The sequence below is a fragment of the Balaenoptera acutorostrata genome, chromosome 2 (assembly GCF_949987535.1).
Source record: "Balaenoptera acutorostrata chromosome 2, mBalAcu1.1, whole genome shotgun sequence".
Classification (NCBI taxonomy): Eukaryota; Metazoa; Chordata; class Mammalia; order Artiodactyla; family Balaenopteridae; genus Balaenoptera; species Balaenoptera acutorostrata.
This window is the reverse complement of record NC_080065.1, coordinates 180,940,273-180,964,288: the sequence shown is the minus strand read 5'-3', so window position 1 is coordinate 180,964,288 and position 24,016 is coordinate 180,940,273. Positions and strand designations below refer to the sequence as shown.

Genomic DNA, 24,016 nt, shown 5'->3' with positions numbered 1-24,016 from the left:
CAAACATATATTATCTCTGGTATTTCTCAACAAAATTCCTATGTTTCCACTGTGTACAGCAACACCATTCAATGACACTACAGTGTTAATAGTGCCCTCTAGATTTGTGCAGTGCACAACCTGTGCTGCGGTACATGGCGGCCCCAAGACCAACAGTGACTAAAGTAACAGCTTAATAAATGGTAGCCACAGAGGAAACTGAGGCTCAGCACAGTTGCAGAATTTGCCCAGGGTCACATATCTAGTAAGTGTCCAAGTTGAGTTCAGGTCTGACTGCATTTTAAAAAAATATTCATTTATTTATTTATTTTGAAGTATAATCGATTTACAATGATTCAGGTGTACAGCAAAGTGATTCAGTTATATATAAGAATATATATGTATATCCTTTTTCAGATTCTTTTCATTATAGGTTATTACAAGATATTGAATATAGTTCCCTGTGCTATGCAGTAGGTCCTTGTTGGTTATCTATTTTATATATAGTAGTGTGTATCTGTTAACCCCAAATTCCAAATTTATCCCTCCCCCCTTTTCCCCTTTGGAAACCATAAGTTTGTTTTTTATGTCTGTGAGGTCTGACTATCTTGTCAGGAGATAGTGGTGACAATGCAAGGCCACCATGATGAAGTGCCTGATGTTGGTGTGGGTAGTATAAGCCCTGACACAGACCAGAGAAGGATGAGGGCATATGGGAGCTGGAAAGTTCATGGAAGCCTTCCTGGAGGAGGTAGAGTTTGAATGAGCCTTGAAAGCTCTGCTGAAATGTACACATAAGTGAAGACAAATCTTGCCTAAGGGAGAGCTCAAGCTGTATTTGGAGAATAGATGGATTGGAGTGGAAGAAGAGGAAATTGGGGGGGGCATGGAATTTGGTGAATACCTTCTAGGTGGTAGGAACCACAGAAAGTTTTGGAAGAGAGGAGTAGCATTGGCAAGGATTTGAAATGATCTCAGGAGGCACTAGGGAGTAGGGAAGTGAGACAGGGAAGAGAAGGAGGAAATACAGGGTGCATTCCTGAGCAGGTCCTGCTGTGGGTAACTGGGGCTCAATCCCAGTAGGTACCTCTGGGGGACTGTGTAGGGCACATACCACAGTTATCCCACCCACGAGGTGAGGGAGCTGGCATATTTATCCAGCTCCCTCCCATCAGCCATTGGTTGAGGGCTGCTCCCTGGGGGAACAAATTTTCTAAAGCTTTTAGTCTGATGCCCTCAAGCAGAGATGCAGATGCTAATGAGGAAATTGGCCCGTATTTACTGAAGTAGTTATCCTTGGAAGGATATGGGCAGCATTTTCTCATGATGCAAACATTTTCTTGCCTTTTGATCACTCTACTACTGGTGACTTACATTCCAGGGAGAGAACATCTGGTTGGCCAAACTTGATTATTTTCTTTCTCTTTCTGGGGAAGGCACACTTCTGCTAAAGGAATATTGGGGTGCTGTTACGAAACATGGCGGAATAGTTGTCAGGTGGTGAAAACAGCAAATATCTACTAGAGACATGATGGAAAAAGGCAATTAATTCTCCCTCCCTCCTTCCTTTCCCTTCCTCCCTTCCTTCCTCCCTTCCTTCCTTCCTTCCTTCTTTCCTTCCTTCCTTCCTTCCCTCCCTCCCTTTATTGCTTCATTCCTATTAACAAATAATTATGGAATGCCTCATCCATGCCAGGATTCGCACTGAGTGCTGGGTATTCAGAGATGAATAAAACGTTCAAAGTCCAAATTCTCATGCAGCTCATAGTCTAGTAGGGAAAGAAGGACAATTTATAATAAATAAACAACTGAACAAGATAATTTATGATAGGTGCTATTAAAAAAGCAGCAAGCTCTGTTAGGAAAGGACCAGGGTAGTGGCTTTTCAGAGGTGATGTTCGAGCTGAGATTTGAATGACAAGGTATACTAGTGGAGAGTTCTGGATAAAGGGGTTACAGAGGTTATGAATTGAGAAATGAGCTCTACACAAGGTATTAAGTGAATATTTCAGGAACATTCACCCAGGAAGAAGGTCTGAAAGAGGAAAACTGAAATGTGACCTGGTCCATCATGAAAATTTTTCATGTCAGTCTCACCTCCCAATATTCTCTCCCATTAGCACATCTGGCAGGGTGTGAGTAATTTTAGGGTCAGGACTCTGAGACAATCACTGACTCCTGTTTTTCTCCATAGCTGCTGGCTGAATACAGAGACAGGGTTCATCTGGAGTTTCCTGGGGCCAGTGTGCACAATTATAGTGGTAAGCTGATTGCTTGTTGCAGTGTGTTTTGGAGGAAGATCAAGGAGACCCAAGGGATCTAGAAGTGCCAGTGGATATTGCAAAGCTCTGGTCACTTATTCCTCAAAAACGTTCTCCATTCTGATCCTTGATTCCTGAGATTTCCAAGTTAGAGTGTAATTTCTTTGATTTGTAATATATTTTTTTAAATGCCAGCATGCAAATCCCCTGGAAGGGACCACAATCTTATCAATCCTTTGTGTTTCAGTAAGAATGGGTCTATTGATCTCTTCTGAGTACAGATGTTGAATAAGAGAAAAGATAGGAAGAAATTAAGAACAATTGGTTGGTGGGGGGGAAGGGTTGGAGAGGGAAATGGCGGGAAAGAGGCAAAGGGAAGCCTGGAGTTTTTTTTTTTTTTTTTTTTTCTGTGTTGGGTCTTTGTTGCTGCACGCAGGCTTTCTTTAGCTGTGGCGAGCGGGGGTTACTCTTCGTTGCGGTGCACAGGCTTCTCATTGTGGTGGCTTCTCATGTTGAAGAGCATGGGCTCTAGGTGCACGGGCTTCAGTAATTGTGGCACGCGGGCTCAGTAGTTGTGGCTCGCGGGCTCTAGAGCACAGGCTCTGTAGTTGTGGAGCATGGGCTTAGTTGCTCCGCGGCATGTGGGATTTTCCCGGACCAGGGCTCGAACCCGTGTCCCCTGCATTGGCAGGCGGATTCTTAACCACTCCGCCACCAGGGAAGCCCCATGGAGATTTAAAAAAAAGTTTTATGGGGGTTTAATCGACAAAAACTATATATATGTAAGGTGTACGACTTGATGTTTTGACGTATGTATACACTGTGAAATGATCACCACAATCAACCTAATTAACAAATCCATCACCTCACATACTTACCATTTTTTTCCCTTTTCTTTCTTTGTTGTGAGAACCCTTAAGAGCTACCCTTCTAGCAAATTTCAAGTATATGATACAGTATTGTTAACAGAAGTCACCATGCTGTACATTACATCTCTAGAACTTACCTTGCATAACTGAAACTTTGTACCCTTAGACCAACATCTTCCCATCCCCTGGGAGCCACCATTCTACTCTCTGGGAAGCCTGGGGAGGTTGAGTACCATCTCCTTGCTTCCTTGCCTCCAATCTAGATTCTACAGTCCTGCAGGATGAGAGTCTTCTGACTCTCACTCATGGTGGCTTGTTTCCTTGAGTCATTTGTAATTGTTAATTGTGAGCTCATATTTGACTGATCTAAATCTTGGGAATTCTTGAGGTTTTATTCCTCCAGAGGGGTTTTGCTTACTTCTATCAGGTTTTGGGGGTCCATGTGTTAGTTTCCTAGGGCTGCCATAACAAAGTATCACAAACTGGGTAGCTTAGAACAACAGAGTTTTATTGACTCACAGTTCTGGAGGCTAGAAGTCTGAAATCAAGGGGTCAGCAGGCCATGCTCCATCTGAAGGCTCTAGGGAAGAATCTTTTCCCGTCTACTCTCCAAATTCTGGTAGTCTCAGGCATTCCTTGGCTTGTAGATGTCTGTCTTCTCCCTGTATCTCTTCACATTGCCTTCCCTCTGTGCATGTCTGTCTCTATGTCCAAATTTCCCCTTTTTATAAGGACACCAGTCATATTGGATTAGGGCCCACCCTAATGACTTCATTTTAATTTGATCATCTCTGTAAAGACCCTATATCCAAATAAGGTAGCATTCTGAGGTCTTGGGGGTTAGGGCTTCAACATATCTTTTTTTGGGGGGGGGACACAATTCAACCCATGATGGGGCACTGGTCTTGATACTAACTTCCCAGATGCATCCAGTGGAAATAAACCAAGATCATCCAAGAGCAAGCAAAGGCTGTTTATTAGGAGATTGCTATGGTAAGGGAGTCAACCACTTGCATTTGTCAAATCTCTTGCATTGGTCAGAGACTAAAAAGCAGGCAGATGAGTGGGAAAGCTTTATAGAGGAAAAAAGGGAAGGTTTCATGTGTGCCCTGCTTGGAGGCTGCAGGCATGGGGACCCTATGGGTAGGCTAACTAAAAACAAGGCATTCTATGTGATTGGTTAGGGTTACATACTGGCTTTCTCCTTGTGGCCCTAAATTGGAAGCAGGGGCAGAAATGAGGGAGGCTGTCAATTATTAGTCAAGTCCTGGTCATTTGGGGTCAAGTATTGTGTGGCTTCCTGCAGTGGTTACTGTAGACTGTGGGTCAGAGTTCTATTTTTATAGATGGTCTGGCCATTATCTGTTTTATATATCCAATCTCTCCATCCCTTCTGCTTGACTCTGTAGATCAATTCCATCCTCCTGACTGGGACACTGTGGATCCTGAGGCAGAGGCTTTCTAGTGTCAGTGCTGAAGTCTCCAAGCTCAAAGACACCAGGTACTGTCCATTCTTCCTTTCCCATCCTCTTCTAGTCTCCTTTCCTTCTTTCCCCAAATGTTCATTGAGTACCTTTTGTAAGCCTGGTCCTGTGCCCCAAATGGAATAGCACAGTGTCTAGATCAGGCCATCTCAAACCTCAGCACTTAAAAGCGGTGTGACCTTAGGCAAGTTACATAACCTCTCTGAAACTCAGTTTCCTCATCTGTAGAATGGGGATGCTAACACTGCCCATTTCATGTGGCCTACGAAGCATTTAGTACAGTTCCTAGGAGGAGTGAGTGTTTCCTGTATTAGAACTATTAATATATTCTCTAATTCTTCTACTGTGCATACTTATATGTACATATTTACAAAACCAGAATCATACTATTTTATTTTTATAACCATTTTTCTCTTAACAACATGTAATGAATATTTTTCTATTTAATTAGAAATTTGTTGACAATATCTTTTTTTTTTTGATTTTTTAAAACAATTTATTTATTTATTTATTTTTGGCTGTGTTGGGTCTTCGTTTCTGTGCGAGGGCTTTCTTTGGTTGTGGTGAGCGGTGGCCACTCTTCATCGCGGTGCGCAGGCCTCTCACTGTCGCGGCCTCTCTTGTTGCGGAGCACAGGCTCCAGACGCGCAGGCTCAGTAGTTGTGGCTCACGGGCCTATTTGCTCCGTGGCATGTGGGATCTTCCCAGACCAGGGCTTGAACCCGTGTCCCCTGCATTGGCAGGCAGATTCTCAACCACTGCGCCACCAGGGAAGCCCTCTTTTTTTTATATATAGTGTTTCAGTGTAAAGACCTAGCACAATTTATTTAAATCATCCCTTATTTATGCACATTTGTTTCTTTTTTTTTCCTTTCTTTTTTTTTTTTTACTATTATAAACCATCCTATCTTGAAATACCCTTGTAGGCAAATCTTCTTACACATCTGTTGTTATTAAATACAATAATAGTATGGAGAACAGTGTGGAGGTCCCTTACAAAACTAAAAATAGAATTACCATATGACCCAGCAATCCCACTACTGGGCATATACCCGGAGAAAACCATAATTCAAAAAGAAACATGCACCCCAATGTTCATTGCAGCACTATTTACAGTAGCCAGGTCATGGAAACAACCTAAATGTCCATCGACAGATGAATGGATAAAGAAGATGTGGTACATATGTACAATAGAATATTACTCAGCCATAAAAAGGAACGAAACTGGGTAATTTATAGAGACGTGGATGGACCTAGAGACTGTCATACAGAGTGAAGTAAGTCAGAAAGAGAAAAACAAATATCATATATTAACGCATATATGTGGAATCTAGAAAAATGGTACAGATGAACCAGTTTGCAAGGCAGAAATAGAGACACAGATGTAGAGAACCAACATATGGACACCAAGGGTGGAAAGTTGGGGGGGGATGGTGGTGGGATGAATTGGGAGATTGGGATTGACATATATACACTAATATGTATAAAATAGATAACTAATAAGAACCTGCTGTATAAAATAATAAATTCAAAAAAAATACAATAATAGGCATGAAATTGCCTGAGCAAAGAGTAGGTTGGATTGTAACACTGTTAGTATATATTGCAAATCATTTTCCAGAAAATGTTTCCATTTACAATAGTGCTTGTTTACCTGCAGCTTTGCCAACACTAGTGTTTATCATTTTTATTGTTTTGCTGAATTAATATATGAATTTTACAAGCTCATTATTTTAGTTTCATATATATATTTTTTATCTTACAGATGTGGGACTTTTTCATATTCTTATAGGCCATTTGTTTTCTTAACTTCATCATTCAACTAAAGTTCATTTTAAGAACCTACTAAAACCAGACATTGTCTAGCTTTTATCATCAGTAAACTGATGACGTCCTTTACTTATTTTCCTGTCAGTGTCCAATCCCTCACTCATCTTGAATATTTTTTTAAAGTTATTTTTTAAAAGTGCAAAAAGTTAAAACAAAGTTAATACATACAATGGTAAGAAAAACTAAGTAGTGAGAAAGGGAACACATATAAAGTCATTCTCTATCTCTCCCCTGACCCCCTGGGTCCCCAGATCCCTCCAACCCTAAGCAACCATTATCACTTAAGTTGACCTTCCTTCCAGAATATTCTATACTTATATATCCATTACATAAATGATAGGATACTGTACGTATTATTCTGCACTTTGTGTTTTCCACATATTATGTAGCTTAAATCATATCAATACTTAAGGTTAAAAACAACTAACACAAGGGAATTCCCTAGTGGTCCAGTGGTTAGGACTCCATGCTTCCATTGCAGGGGGCACGGGTTCCATCCCTGACTGGGGAACTAAGATCCTGCAAACCACATGGCGTGGCCAAAAAATAAAAACAAACAAACAAACAAAAAACAACTAACGAAAATATTTATTTTGTGCCAGACACTGTTCTAAGCACCCTTAGTGTCTTCCCATCTCATTATTTAATCTGTAGAGCAAGCAATACCCCTGTATAGGTATTGTATTATTATCTCTATATCAATTTGAGGAAACTGAGGCACAATGAAGTTAAGTAACTTACAAAGGCCATAAAGTTAGTGAATGGATCAGTCAGAATTTATTTGTGGGCAGTCTGACCCAGAGCCTGTATCCTTATCCACTCTAGTACATTGTGACTCTCATCTCATTTAAAAATTGTTTTTATAATCTACTCTTTATCTCTATAGATTTGCTTATTCTGGACATTTCTTATCAATTGAATCATACACTCTGTGGCCTTTTGTGTCTGGCTTCTCTCACTGAGCAACATGTTTTCAACGTTCATCCACATTGTAGCAAGTGTCAGTGCTTCATTACTTTTTATGACTGAAAAATATTCCACCATATGGATGGACCACATTGTGTGCATCCATTCATCTGTTGATGGACATTTGGGTTGTCTTAGTTGGGGGATAAGTAAATAGGGAATGGCTGCTTGATAGGTACATAGTTTCTTTTTGGGGTGATAAAAATGTCTTGGGGGGCTTCCCTGGTGGCGCAGTGGTTGAGAATCTGCCTGCCAGTGCAGGGGACACGGGTTCGAGCCCTGGTCTGGGAAGATCCCACATGCCGCGGAGCAACTGGGCCCGTGAGCCACAATTACTGAGCCTGCGCATCTGGAGCCTGTGCTCCGCAACAAGAGAGGCCGCGATAGTGAGAGGCCCGCGCACCGCGATGAAGAGTGGCCCCCGCTCGCCGCAACTAGAGAAAGCCCTCGCACAGAAACGAAGACCCAACACAGCCATAAATAAATAAATAAACAAATACTTAAAAAAAAAATGTCTTGGAACCGGATGGTGATGATGTTTGTACGTTGTGAATGTGCTCAATGCCACTGAATTGCACACTTTCAGTGGCCAAAATGGTTAATCTTATGGTATGTGAGTTTTGCCTCCAATAATAAGGAAGACTTCATAGTATTTCATATGATGGCTTCACGGTTCACTTAATGTGTCCCAAATTCTTGGACAGGTAGGTCCTTCTAGCCTTTAAAAAAATTTTTATTGAAGTATGGTTGATTTACAATGTTGTGTTAACTTCTGCTGTACAGCAAAGTGACTTAGTTTTATATATATATATATTCTTTTTTCACATTCTTTTACATTGTGGTTTATCACAGGATATTGAATATAGTTCCCTGTGCTACACAGTAGGACCTTGTTGTTTATCCATTCTATATATAATAGTTTGCATCTGCTAATCCCAAACTCCAAATCCATCCCTCCCCTGCCCCCCGCTTTGGCAATCACATGTCTGTTCTCTGTCTGTGACTCTGTTTCTATTTTGTAGATAAGTTCATTTGTGTCATATTTTAGATTCCACATGTAAGTGATATCATATGGTATTTGTCTTTCTCTTTCTGACTTACATACTTTATCATACTTAGTATGATAAAAATGGCATTATTTCATTCTTTTTAATGGTTGAGTAAATATTCCATTGTGTGTGTGTGTATATATATATACATAGAAATGTACACATATATACATATATGTGTATATATACACATATATGTGAGATATATATGTATGTATGTGTATATATATATATACACAAACCACATCTTCTTTATCTGTTGATGGACATTTAGGTTGTTTCCATGTCTTGTCTATTGTAAATAGTGCCTTCTAACCTTTTATTATTACAGACAATATTGCATTAAATACATGTGTCCACACATCTTTGTGTCCATGTGTATCTGTAGGCCAGTTGCCTTTTCAACGTCTGTAGGATTTGATTTTCCTACCTCTAGGCTTGGAACCTCTGTTCCATGTTTATTCTCACCCAGGTGACGGGTCACATGGTGGCAGCCTCAGGCTAAACCTGGGAGAGTGGTGGCCCATGAGGACAACAGCCACCTCCTAGAACCTTATCCTCTGCAAATCTTCCCCTCCAGGTTACTGACATTCAAAGCCTTTGCCCAGATCTTCATCTTGGGGTGTTCCTGGGTGTTGGGCATTTTCCAGATTGGACCCATGGCCAATATCATGGCTTACTTGTTCACCATCATCAACAGCCTGCAAGGAGCCTTCATCTTCCTCATTCATTGTCTGCTCAACCGCCAGGTACGTAGCTGCTTCCCTCCCAGCCCCCCTCCTTCCAGGGCTCATGCCTCTGCCCACACATGCCCCTGCATCTAAGAGTGATTCGTCTCCCCATGATATGTCTCCACCTTCAGGTACGGGAAGAATACAGAAGATGCATGACCAGGAAGACCAAACCCAGCTCCCAGTCCGAGACCTCGGGGATCGTACTGTCATCCGTTCCCTCCACTTCCAAAACGGTGAGAGTCTGCATGTTGTATGCAGGTTCTGGTCAGACAGAATGTCTGCTTCTTAGCAATACTAGACAGCACTGTATGTTGAGTACCTACTGTGAGCTAAACACGTACACGGGTATTAACTCATTTGATAAAGTTTGGGGTTTAAGGGTGGGAGTTCGGGAGCCAGGCTGCCTGGGTTTAAATGCCAGCTCTGCCCCTCAGTAGCTATGCAAACTAAAAAAGATAAAATCATGACTCACAGATATAAAATAAGCATATGTCAAGGATTTTATTCTGCTCATTAATCAGTGAGGGAAGTTTAAACGCCAGCTCCGCCCCTCAGTAGCTATGCAAACTAAAAAAGATAAAATCATGACTCACAGATATAAAATAAGCATATGTCAAGGATTTTATTCTGCTCATTAATCAGTGAGGAAAGCAGCAGATGTTATAACTGGTTCGCAAGAGAATGCAAAGAACAGACGTGTATGTGTATTACATCATACATATAATGTGTACAATGTATATAATGTACACATAATACATAGCACACATATAATGTATACAATGTTCACAATGTATACATAATACATAATATTATTACTTTATATATATGTATGTTCTTTGTGTTCTCTTTTGAACCAATTATAACATCTGCCTGGTTTCCTCATTGATAATTATATGTAATATATAGAACATATAATTATATATTATATAATTATACATATAATTGTAAATATACAGACATTATATACAATTATTCACATTATAATATATAAATTTTATATTATATAATATATAAATATATATTATATATAAATTTCATATATAATATCTATAAATTATACATAATTATACATAATTGTTTTTATACATAATTGTATTTTATACATAATTATATACAGCAATTATATATAATTATTAACATTATATAATATAATCATACATATAATTATAAATATACAGACATATATAATTATTAGTATTATATAATATATTTAAAATTCATATATGTGTATTATTTATGCATTAATATATGTGAATTAAATACATATATAATATCGATAATATTGAAATGAGAGTGCAAGTAAAGGAAAAACAGATTTTTCCATGAAATTATTTTCCATCACTGTCAGTTATTTAAAATTTACAGAATTGTAAAATAGCTCCACCATAGATCAGATAATACCCAAAGGGGTATCCTCTAACAACGCATTATTTTTGTTTGAAGCACACATTTTCCTCTACACAATGGATCTCATCCAATCTCATGGCTACAAACACCATCTATTAGCAATGACCCCCAAATTATAAATAATGTGCAGTTTAGCCCCCTCTTCTGAATTCTAGACTCATATAACCTGCCACCTACCAAATGCCCCCACTTAGACGTCTGATATCGCAGACGTAACATGTTCCAAATGAGCTTCTGATTCCCCCACCTCTCATTTCCGCATAGGGTCCTCTATTTTTCTATTGCTCGGGAGTGAAGGTGTGAAGTTAACCTTGACTCTGCTTTTCTTCTCACTCTCTTCCATCTCTGATTCATCAGCAAATCCTGATGACCCTTTCTCAAAATGGATCCAGAGTCTGATCGCTTCTCTTTCCCTTCATTCCTTCCACTGTGGTCCAAGTACAAGTCTCTAGCCAGGATGATGGAAATAACCTCAAAAGCGTTCTTCCTGCTGCCTCTCTTGCCTTTTCCCTGCCCTACCTTTGGTCTATTCTCCCTACAGCAGCCAGAGGGCACTCGTGAGCCCCTGAGTCAGGCCACATTCCTTCTCTGCCTACAACACTCCATGGCTCCCACCTTAGAGTAAAAGCCAAAGTCAGAGGGCACTCGTGAACTCCTGAGTCAGGTCACATTCCTTCTCTGCCTACAACACTCCATGGCTCCCACCTTAGAGTAAAAGCCAAAGTCCTCCGGGTGGCCCACAAGGCCTTGTCTGATCTGACTCTCTTTTCCTTTTTGACCTTGTCTTCTATTAATTGACCTCTCACTTCACTCTGCTCCACCCTCACTGGCCTGCTCAAGATTCTTCAAACATGCCAGGCTCACTTCCTCCTTAGGAACCTTGAACTGAATGCTCTTGAATGCCTTGAATGTTTTTGTCCTGATACCTGCATGGACAACTCCCTCACTTCCCTCACATCCTTCAAATCTTTGTTCCAGTCATTTCTTATCAATGAAATTTCCTCTGACACCTGTATTTTGTGCAGCCTCCTATTCCCCTACCCTGGTATTCATGCTTCCTCCACGCACCTTGTCTTGATTTTCTTTTCCATGCTTTCCACTTTCTAACACTATAATTTCCTTATTCATCTCATTTAATTTTTATGGTCTTCCATCCCCCATTAGAATGTCTTATTTTTTTTCACTGATGTATTCCAAGCACAAGTAACTAAGATCCAGTGGCTTAAATAAATAGGAAATTCTTTTTCTTGCAAGAATAGAAGCCCAGAGTTAGGTGTTGCTGGTATTGGTTCTGTTGCTTAGTGGTGTTGTTAATGATCTAAGCTCTCCCTAGTTTTCCATTCCACTGACAGCATGTTGGCTTTTTTTTTTTTTTTTTTTTTTTTTTTTAAAGTTTTACTTGATTTTATTTATTTATTTATTTTTTATTTTTGGCTGTGTTGGGTCTTCGGTTCATGCGAGGGCTTTCTCCAGTTGCGGCAAGCGGGGGCCACTCTTCATCGCGGTGCGGGGACCGCTCTTCATCGCGGTGCGCGGGCCTTTCTCTATCGCGGCCCCTCCCGTCGCGGGGCACAGGCTCCAGACGCGCAGGCTCAGCAATTGTGGCTCACGGGCCCAGCTGCTCCGTGGCATGTGGGATCTTCCCAGACCAGGGCTCGAACCCGTGTCCCCTGCATTAGCAGGCAGATTCTCAACCACTGCGCCACCAGGGAAGCCCAGCATGTTGGCTTTTCATCAATTATTTTCATGGTTGCAAGATGGCTGCCATAGCTCCAGACATTGTGACCTTGTTCAAGGCAGGAAGAAGAGGGATGGGGCAGAGTGGTAAACTCTCCTTTCAACCTTCTCCCTTTAACAGGAAACAAAAGCTTTTCCAGAAGCCCCTTAGCAAATTTCCCTTTCACCTAATTGGTCAGAACTGCATCACATGACCACTCATAGTTACAAAGGAATTTGAAAAAACAAGTATTCTGCTTTCTAGCTTCTAGAATGGGAATATCAATAGTAAAGAGGTTGAGAATAGCTTTTGAGTCTGCCAACAGTGCCTGCCACACTAGGCGTAATCACTGTTAACATTTAAATGTTTATCCTTCTAGTTTTTGTTGCCATATTTATCTCTGTCTGTATTTATAAGACCCATGCCCACATAGATCTGACCCCTGGACTCACATTTGTACTAATCCTGCCACTGTTTCTGATTCTAATTTCTCTCACAGGGTTGAAGTCCTTTCTTGCTTTCAAATACACTATGAAACAACATTTCAGGAAAGCAGGTGCCTGCAGGAGCCTTCTCTGAAATCTCCTCTTCTCGGCTTAATATGAATATACAGGATCCCGCCAGCCACAGAACTCTCTGGGAAATTCGGATCATGGACAGATATGTGGGATGGTCTTTCCATGGCTTCATGCCCTGCTGAGAAACAAGAGGTTCTGTTCCAGCTTACCATTTTATCTTCTGTGTTCTGCAACTCTTTGACTTTCCAGACTTTTGCGGAGATAACAGATCGCAGTGCAATGGCTGGACCAAGAACTTCTGGCTACCATTTTGTTTTGTCCTAAGTCCATTGATGTGTGGCTTCAAGAGTGCCTCTCCAGCATCTATCACATGCTTGACACAGAGAGTAGCCCTCAATAAATGATGTGTCTTCTGACTGACTGGCTTACCTTTCAACAAAGAACCCTCCTGCTTTTATAGAAATGGTCAGTAAAATTGTAAGGAGAGCCTCAGGGGATAAATAAAGTACACACACTTATAGGCAGAAACGCTTAAAACAGTTATGTTGGTAAGTAGGAGCAGTCAAAGGGAATTAAGAGGTACAAACTTCTAGGTGTAAAATAAATAAGTGACAAAAATGTAAGGCTCAGCACAGTGAATATAGTCAATATTTTATAATAACTTTATAAGGAGTATAATCTATAAAAATATCAAATTACCATGCTGTACACCTGAAAGTAACATAATACTGTAAGTCAACTATACTTCAATTGAAAAAAAAAAGAAGGAAGTGAAAATTCAACATGTAGATCTCCCCTCTGTGACCACTCTAATACCTCCCTAACCAAAGTGTGGTCCGTGGACCAGAAGAATCAGCCTCATCTTGTTAGAAAAGTAGGACATCAGGTGCCACCCCAGATCTGCCAAATCAGAGCCTGCATTTTTTTTTTTTACTTTTTATTTTGTTTTATTTATTTCTTTTTTGGCTGCGTTGGGTCTTCTTTGCTGCGCACGGCCTTTCTCTAGTTGCGGTGAGTGGGGGCTACTTTTCGTTGTGGTGCACAGGCTTCTCATTGCGGTGGCTTCTCTTGTTGTGGAGCATGGGCTCTAGGCACGCGGGCTTCAGTAGTTGCAGCACATGGACTCAGTAGTTGCAGCACGCGGGCTCTAGGGCACGTGGGCTTCAGTAGTTGTGGTGTGTGGCCTCAGTAGTTGTGGCTTGCCGGCTCTAGAGCACAGAGAGCCTGCATTTTAATGAGATCCCCAGGGGATTTGTGTTGTACTCATGAATGTTCTAGAATATTCTAGAATATTCTTCTGTTTGCCATGCTGATAGCTCAGCTTGTCTTTAAAGCCAGAAAGGAAACATTTATTTTGGGACTTTACACCTGCCATTCCCTCTTCCTATGACATTTTTCCTCAAAATCTGATTCATTGTTATCCTCTCTTTGAGTCTCAGCTTAGTCATTATTTCCACTAGGAAACATTCTTTGAATCTCTCTTTTTTAAAAAAGTGAAGTATAGTTGATTTACTATATTATATTATTCTTTGACTCTCTTGAAGTAGGATTAGATATCATCTCTGTGTGTCTTCTAAGGCTTTGTTGAGCTGAAACAAATAGGCTGCCAGATATTTCTCCAGCAAAAATGGGTTTATTTGGTATCAGTGGAGAATTGCAATTCAGGGTCTGCAACATGCAACATGTGGTGAGCCACATGCAAGTTCCTGTACGGCAAGGGAAAGAGAACTCTTTTAAAAAGAGGAAAAGGAAGTTAAGAGGGCTATAGTAAACAAAGAGTCCGAGGCTTTTATTGGCTGAGTCCTTGCCAGGAAAGAAGAGAAGTCTTTCTTCTGCTTGGGCTCTGCTATCAACACAGGACTTGAGAACTCCCTTTTCTTACCTCCCAAATCTATTTACTTTAGCTTTCTGTTTATTAATTTTTTTTTTTTTACAACTTCATGCTTTCTAGCCCTGTACTATAATTTCCCTTTTTCTTGGGTGTCTCCAACAAACTCTGAACTCCATCCGTACAGAGAATTGTATTTAGTAAGTTCTCCATAAATATGTTGAATGAATGAGAGAATGAATGAATTCTCTCCATTTTGAAGCTGAGGAACCTGAGACCCAGAGAGCTTAAGTACCTTTCTCAGCATTACACAGGTGTAGGTGGCTGAGATGGGCTTTGAGCTCTTGATAACAGAGCTCCACTTCCAGACCCCTGGCCCCTCGCCTTCTCTTCCTTTGACCACAGGAATTCTTGGGGACACAGAGAAGAGACTAAATATTTACTTTGAATCAACTTACCACTTAGGATTCAATTCGCTCAGTAATAATCATGTGTTGGACAATTTGATAGCAACATTAAACTTCGTTGTCAGAGGCTTGGTTTTTATTATTTGTGGCAGCCACAACTTGGGAGGGAGCTGACACATGTTTACAAACAAGGGTTCATTTATGATAGGTGGGTCTTCAATGCTTGGCTTATCCAGAGTGTTCAGTACAGAGGTGACAGTTCTAGGGGGTATTGAAATGAGACTGCACAGCTCTTACCTTTAGCCAATACAGGTAGATTGATTGCATCAGTGGCCTCAAGATGGGTCTCCATGTCTCCACACCCCTTCCCTGCAACTTTGTAACTCCTTCCCACTCTGACTCAGACTTGGCTTTGAGAATTGCTTTGGCCAAAGGAATATTAGCAAGTGTGACTCAGAGGTTTCAAAAGTGAGTGTGCCATCCTTTTTGCCCTTTATGTGATTAATCTTGCTTGATTTTGCATCCCTGCCTCTGCCATGAGGATATGCCCAGGATAACCTGCTGGATGTATGTGAGAAACATATGGAAGAGAGTTTAGTCATCCTATTATACCAGCTGAGGTTGTCCATAATCAGCCACCTAGCCAACTTGTAGCTGACTGTGGTCATATGAGTGAGCCCAGCCAAGATCAGCACACTGCCCCAGGCAACCCACAGACTTAGCAGCAACAATCATGCCTCATTTACTTCAGACACTTAGTTTCATAAGTGGTTTGCTATGAAACATTACTTGCGGCAATTGCCCCAACTGATACAGTAGCCAATGGGTTGTCAACCTTTGGCATTTGATTGCAACAACTTGAAATAGACAGAGAGGTTGGATCTCCATTTCCTCTTAGTTATTAGGATCTATGAATCTATAATGGTTGAATTAAAGTTCTTTCTGAAGAAGATCTGTGCAAGGCTTTATCTGTTTCTGCAACAGTGTTACATGTTGGTCTAAAATACAGTCACCTTCAGGAATCCTATATTTCTAAAGTAAGTGGGTAAAGTTGTGATCTCCACAATAGGATTTTTTCTTACTATAAACATCAAGCTTGGTGTATTTCTTCACCCCCATGTCTCATATGCCTCCACTAGAGGGAGAAAAGAGACTCAGGATAAAACCTGCATAGTTCTTAAATCCCATAAAGTGCAATAACATTGTCCTCTTACAATCCAAATAATTTATGGTGTTCCCCCCGCCACCAAAATACAAATCCATCCAGTCAAGAAATATTTATTGACCACTGACAATGTGCCTTCTTACACCAGAACATTAAAGTAGTTGAAAAAAAATTGAAAAGTTGAAATGTAAGGATATTAGAATGTAAAATATTATTTCAAATTTAAATATTTTATTTATCCCTTAACCAGAATTTATGAAAATTTTACTTTCTTTGTTTTACTAGAAGCAAACTCATCAGTAATATTTTCAAAATCAAGTTCTAGGGAAAAAAATGAACCTTTAAAAAGTACATTTAAAAAGAGTATGTAAAAATATTTGCAAATGAAGCAACTGACAAAGGATTAATCTCCAAAATTTACAAGCAGCTCATGCAGCTCAATATCAAAAAAACAAACAACCCAATCCAAAAATGGGCAGAAGACCTAAATAGACATTTCTGCAAAGAATATATACAGATTGCCAACAAACACATGAAAGAATGCTCAACATCATTAATCATTAGAGAAATGCAAATCAAAACTGCAATGAGACATCATCTCACACCAGTCAGAATGGCCATGATCAAAAAATCTACAAACAATAAATGCTGGAGAGGGTGTGGAGAGAAGGGAACCGTTTGCACTGTTGGTGGGAATGTAAATTGATACAGCCACTATGGAGAACAGTATGGAGGTTCCTTAAAAAACTACAAATAGAACTACCATACGACCCAGCAATCCCACTACTGGGCATACACCCTGAGAAAACCACAATTCAAAAAGTGTCATGTACCACAATGTTCATTGCAGCTCTATTTACGATAGCCAGGACATGGAAGCAACCTAAGTGTCCATCAACAGATGAATGGATGAAGATGTGGCACATATATACAATGGAATATTACTCAGCCATAAAAAGAAACGAAATTGAGTTACTTGTAGTTAGGTGGATGGACCTAGAGTCTGTCATACAGAGTGAAGTAAGTCAGAAAGAGAAAAACAAATACCGTATGCTAACACATATATATGGAATCTAAAAAAAAAAAAAAAAGGTTCTGATGAACCTAGGGGCAGGACAGGAATAAAGACACAGACGTAGAGAATGAACTTTAGGACACGGGGAGGGGGAAGGGTAAGCTGGGACGAAGTGAGAGAGTGGCATGGACTTACTTATATACACTACCAAATGTAAAATAGAGAGCTAGTGGGAAGCAGCCGCATAGCACAGGGAGATCAGCTCGGTGCTTTGTGCCCACATAGAGGGGTGGGATAGGGAGGGTGGGAGGGAGAGGCAACAGAGAGGGGTTATGGGGATATATGTATGTGTATGGCTGATTCACTTCGTTGTACAGCAGAAACTAACACACCATTGTAAAGCAATTATACTCCAATAAAGATGTAAAAAAAAAAAGTCTTATGTCTGATTTAGCATTTGACACAATAATGACAAAAAAAGATGTTAAAATGAGAAGTAAAAAGCAAGCTTAATAAAATTTTATAGCATTAATATTAAAAAATAATCTCTAGATTAGGTATCATTTCTTGCCTAAGTGTAAGCAATGTAAGAAAATATTGTAACTAAAAACATTAAGTAATCCCCCCAGACTAGATTACCTCTGTAGAATTCAATAGAGAAATCCTGACAGAGATTGAAGTGTACAAAGATAAGGAAAAATCATTTTTCTTGCCACATGAAACCCAGTCTCTCACTCACAAAAACGTTTACTCTTGTCGCTTTTGTCTACCAAGAGTTTAATAGAGTACAATGTTAATCTAACAAAGCATCTCACTCCAGAAACAGGGTTGACACTTAAAGAGGCAAGTAGAACAGAGGGCTGTCCTGCAGTGAACCACTTCCCAGGGGCCGCAGCGCTCGGCTTCTTCAGGACAGTCTTCTCCATTTTTCACCTAGTTCTCAGGGCTCCTGGCTCTCTCTGTCTTCCTGGCAAGCCTGTCTGCCCTCAAGGCCATATCCAGTCTCTCCCTTGCTCTTTTCACTTTCCGAGACTGTCGGCGAATATCTGCATATGTTACTCGTTGCCTGCAGAGGGTCTGTGGGAGGAAGAGACCCAATCCTGGGATCATCTCTGCCCCGTCTGAAAACTGGGTAGTGATGGCTTCAGGGCTGGTGTGCAGAGACCTGGCACCAGCACGGCCCAGGGATTCACCTGCACCACGCAGGGCAATTGCTCCGAAAATAATTGCGCTGTCCAACGTGCTGAAAGGTTCTCCTTCAGGGCTGTAGACCTGGAGCCCCTGCAGTCTCCTGAATGCACAGACTTGCTGGGGCTTCTCCAAGGTCCCCTCACATTGACGGCGCCTGACCGCATTGTCAGGATGAGAAGTTATCTTTGTGACTGGCGTCCTGAAAACGCAGCTGGTCAGCCTCATAGGAAGTGCAGTTCCGTCACGATGTCTCTGCTTGGCCTTGGCTAAATGGTCTTGTCTTTTCTTCTCCAACGTCTCAGGCATCATATTTCTTTTGCTCTTCCCCTATGAAAACAAAATGAAATGTAACACTTGAACAAAGTGGGGGATGAAACCACTGCCAGTCATGGAGAATGTTCTCAGCTCGTTTGGATAACCACCCTCCTCTCTCCCTAGAGAAATGAATCTCAATTTACTCTGTGCATGACAGTCTTTCAGAGGGTTGTTAGAATTCAGATTTCTGGATCTCAATGCAAGTCAGTCTGGGGTGGGGACAAGAAATTGCATTTCTAGGTGATTCCAACTGATGCTGCTAGTACAGATACCACACATTGAGAACTGAAGCCTGCGACATCAAACAGATAGGAGTCAAGGACAGAAAGCTCCAGGTCATTACCCAGTATCAATTCCAGACTTTCCCCTCCACCATCCTCCTTTGAGGATGTTTTCCTCTTACCATACCTGACACTGTCAACTCCGCACATGCTGGTACCCCCTAATCCAACATTATCTGGACAAAGAGATCACAGGGTTCTTTGAATACCAAGACATTAAATTTTTTGATATCTCTTTTTTACTTTGCTATCTCTTTTTTACTTTGCTTTAAGACATGCAATCACCTAGTTTTCATAGTTCTTTAGTGCCTCATCTTCAGTGAGATCATGTACCTCTCAATACTCTGATACTTTTCTTTCAAAGCCAAGTCCCATCTTCACTCAAATATTCTCCTGCTCATAACATAACTTAGGAAAACCACATTCTCATCATAAAGTTCCTTTTTTCCACTGTAAATGACAATTTTTACTCCCTGACTCCCGTCCTCCCCTCCTCCTACTCCTCTCTCTACTATCTCAACACAACAATCGATGCTTCTTAGAAGTCGGTCCTGCTCTCACATCTGTTCTACATCCAAACCTTCTTCTAGGCAATCCCATCCATTCTCCTGCCTTCAAATACCATTAATGAACTAGAAATGCTCACAGATTCACCGATCTGGCTTCAACTCTAAGACCCAAATATCCACCTGCCTACCCACCATATCAGTGATAATATCTATGACTCAACTCACCGTGACCAGGTCCCAAGTTGAACCAGCCAATTCCCCAAATAGTTCATCCTTATCTCAATGTCTCCACAAACTCACTTGCTGGAACTAATATCGCATTTGCCCCTGAATGGCATTCTGGACGCCCTACCACCCCACATTCTTATACCAATTAGCCATCCATTTGCCCTCCTGAATCCACCTGAAGATTCCCAACTTTTGAATAATTCTTGAGCACCTTTCATTTGACCTACAAAATGCCACAGAATGACCCTTCCTGTTCCCATATAAAAATTAATCTTACATTTTCTCTGTGTAAATTTTTTTAATTTTAATTTTATGTGTAATATTATCTACTTATTTGAGATTGCTTTTCTCGCTAAGTTGGGTACTCAATGAAGAGAGGATAATAAGAATTTTAATATTTCCACTGATATAGTCATTTATTGCTTTGGCTTTCCAAGGTGCTCAGATATCTTTTTTTAAGAGAAGTTATGCAAACTCCAAAAACTACTTTCCCAATTTTTCTAATAAATGCACACAACTACAATTATAAAATGAGTTACTATCTTTTGTGGTGGACTGCTATCAATTGTCACTAAGATTTCAATCCTTTCTCTCTGTGATCGATTATAAGTCTCCTCACAATAAACTGTTTAAACTGTAAACCTAATCAGTGCACCTTTCCTTTTAAATCTCACATTTCTGTCTTCTGAAGATATTTTTTTAAAGGGAAAACATAAAACTCACTTTATTCCTGTTGTCCTGACTTTATAATTAACACTACCTCTTTCATTACTCAAAATGTAATGAAATGCTTGATAGAAAAATGACTTGATCTGCCTATTTATAGAGCAGCTGTTATATGCCAAGTTGTGTACTAAAACACACTACTCGGAATTTAACTTAACAAAGTTATTGCCCTAGATTATTTTAATCTTGATGAGAGAAAAGGGTTATAGACTAAGGAATGTCTAGTAATAGCGTTAGGTATAATTAGGTGCTATGATAAACAGCAAGGCCAACACAAAGACAGAGAGGGAAGGAGCAGGACAGGAACAGAAGTAAGAAGGGAGAGTAAGAAAAAGAAATTAACTACAATGATGGATGACAAAGAAACTGGAGAGCCCTATTTGAAGCAGAGAACAGAATTTTTTTAAAAAGAAGAAAAAAAGACCAAACACATTGTGGGCAAATAATTGTCCATAGAGGAGAACGATTTAAACACTCTACGGCCAAATACTACTTCCACTACCTAGTGATTTTGGTTAAAAAAAACATACACACACACATTTCATCTATTATCCAAAAAAAGCTTCATATACAAAAATATACACAATCTTGACTATTTCTTAAGAAACATTAAGACCTGGGAAATAACTTTCAATAAGATACCTTCTTGTTTTTAGAGCTAAATTCTGCTAACTTAGATTTTACAGAAGAAAAAAACATCCTAATGGACACTCTTGCCATCAGTATGGATTCCACACTCACCAGAAGAGGCTGGCTTGGAAAACTGGTCCATTCAGGTTCCCCCATCTTTTGAGAGCTGTCCTCGGACCCACCCCTGAGATGCAGACAGCCTGTGTCTTGCTGGAAAGTGCAGTGACTTCTGCATCTGATTCCCCCTTTTATAGGGGAAGAGAGTGGACAACCCAATCAGGGGATAACCCAATCCAGAGGACGCACTGTATCTCAGATCAGAGGCATTGGAGAGATTCCCAAATCTTTCCACACAAACACAAGAATTTGGGGCTATTGACAATATTAGACACTATTGAATAATATGAAATACTATATGAAAAAATTTAATACATTTGTGAATGGGGGTGCTATTTGTACTTTCTATCAATAATTTAATGTTTCCTTTTTCACTTCTACAAAAATAGTTATGGACGTTTCTATATGCTAAAATTTCCACACAACTTATGTTTTCATAGAAAAAACTACAGAGTGTATAAACGTTTATCAATAAAGAGTGTCCAAAACATTTACTAACAAGTCTATGAAGTCTATATCACAGAATCATTGAAAAGAACTCAATGTTTTGTATATTTACATTTCACCTAATTACCGGTAAATTCGAGATTATTTCAACCATCTTACTCCTTTCCTACCCTCTGACATAAACAGTCTCTTTACTGTCTTTATTTCACTATCATTTAATTCTTTTATTTTTACATTTTCTCTCTATAAACTTGCTAGTTGCAGTCATATACAGAACTTGTGAAGTTACTTTAGTGATCAAATTCTGACTCCTTTAATTAATATAGACTAATACAGTTAATTGCTCTTACCACCTCTCCCAAATGCTAATACCTTAGAACACTTTCCATTTCAGCTTTCCTGACTTTTCTGCTACTGTTGTCATGCATCTTAATTCTACATGTATTTTAATCTCCATGAGAGAGTTCCAGAATTGCTTTATGAAACAAACTTCACTTATATTTATTTCTAAATTATTCTTTCCTTTTCTCTTCATTTCCTCCTGCATTCCTGGCTTTTGATCTGAGATATTTTCCTTTGGACTTCATAACTCACTCTAGTATTTTGTCTAATTCAAGACCACTAACAATGAAATGTTTTACTTTAAGTTTTTAAAGAATCTTAATTTGGGGCAATATTGATGCTGGGTATAGAATTCTGATTTGATATGATTTCTGACCACTTTAAAAATGGTACTCTGTTGATCTCTATCTTATTTATGTTTAGACATCCCCAATTAGCATTTTCTTGCTTATTTGGCCTTTGCATTCTCTAAAATCTTTGATATTGACTCTGATTTTTAGACCATAGTGTAGCTCATTATTGTTTCCCATATATTTTCTTTGCTTAAAGAATGTTGAGTTAATTGCGTCTGTGGGTTGATGTCTTTCATCCGTTTGGAACATGCTTGTGTACATTTTCATTGTGATATCAATTCCTCATCAAATTCCCTCTGCTCCCCCTTTTAATCACATCCCACTTCTCTTTAAACTCTGTCCTGAGTTTTCCAATATTGTTCACACTGTGCTTTTGTTAGGATATTTGCTCTTGAACTCTCTTGCAGTTTTAATCCAGTCTCTTGCTGGAATCAACACCTTCATAATCACTTAAATGCTTAATTTCACTCTAACAAAAACAAAATATATAGCTTTATTTTTAAAGAAAAGATAGAGCAGTTTCACAATGAAGGGGTAAATTATTCCTTTTAATACAATTAAACGCAAACAGATAATAAAAAATTGTAACTTCCATCACGTTAAGCTATGTTCGGAGTCAAAGTTCACCAAAATTTACTAGGAAGACAGAAGGGATGGAAAATATGAGTGGGAAAAAATTTTGAGTTACATACATCTGGAGAATCACATTCTATTTTTTTTTTTTTTTTTTTTTTGGCTGCACTGCACGGCATGTGGGATCTTAGTTTCCCAGCCAGGGACTGATCTCATGCTCCCTGCAGTGGAAGGGCAGAGTCTTAACCACTGGACCGCCAGGGAATTCTCTGGGTTAACCTCATCTGGTAAAGTACATCAAGATATTATATAAATATAGTAATTCTGTCATGAAACAGAATGCTAAAACTGCTCTAGAAAAATGAGTCAAACTCTAGAATAGACATCCATAAAAGAGGATTAAAAAATACTTTGTGTGAATCTTTCTTACTACTGGAAATCTTATAAAATCTAGATACAGATCAAATTTAACTTTTGAACTAGATGGGCTGTAATGTTAAAATACTATTTCAAGGCTCAGAAACAAGAAAAGGATATAACATATCTTGTGCTTCATTCTGATGGGGACTACATTTTGGAATGATAATATTAAATTTCTTCAGTTAAATAAAAGGGTTAAAAAACAGTTTCCTCTATTCGTGTTTACTTTCCTCAATGTGTGTTCTACCAAATTTAAAATTATGTAGGCCACGTTGTTCTAATTCTATTGCTGTTGGCTGGATAAAACCTTGCGGTTCATCACAGAGGTTATTTCTATATAGCATGTTATAAATTCTGTGTGCTCCTTATAACTCTTTCCTCTCAGTAAGATTAACTTCAACAGGGGCAGGGAGTCTCTTTAGTTTATTTCTGGGTCACAGATTTTACCCCAGAGTTTGCACATAATGTGTGTGCTCTATAAAAGGGGACACCAAATAATTGTCCCTCTCAACTGGGATATATTGGGGAATGAAAAGGGCAGTATTAATAATTATGATAGGACAACAGGGTAAATATGTGTTGAAGACAGAAATGAAAGATTAAAAGTACACTGCTATATTTAAAATGGATAACCAAAAAGGACTTACTGTATAGC

At 39.6% G+C, this 24,016-nt stretch overlaps 1 protein-coding gene across 2 annotated transcripts in view; it reads left to right on the top strand.

Annotated features, from left to right (window-relative positions):
* The window catches only part of ADGRE1 (adhesion G protein-coupled receptor E1), a 49,934-nt gene extending 36,736 nt beyond the window's left edge, over window positions 1–13,198 (top strand). For both annotated transcript variants that reach the window (XM_007169077.2, XM_007169078.2), the window contains 5 exons: window positions 2,174–2,240; window positions 4,519–4,610; window positions 9,019–9,187; window positions 9,301–9,405; window positions 12,796–13,198. In XM_007169077.2, the coding sequence (XP_007169139.2) occupies window positions 2,174–2,240; window positions 4,519–4,610; window positions 9,019–9,187; window positions 9,301–9,405; window positions 12,796–12,801 (439 nt within the window). In that variant the 3' untranslated portion in view covers window positions 12,802–13,198. The remainder of the gene's footprint in view (window positions 1–2,173; window positions 2,241–4,518; window positions 4,611–9,018; window positions 9,188–9,300; window positions 9,406–12,795) is intronic.
* Window positions 13,199–24,016: the final 10,818 nt, after the last annotated feature.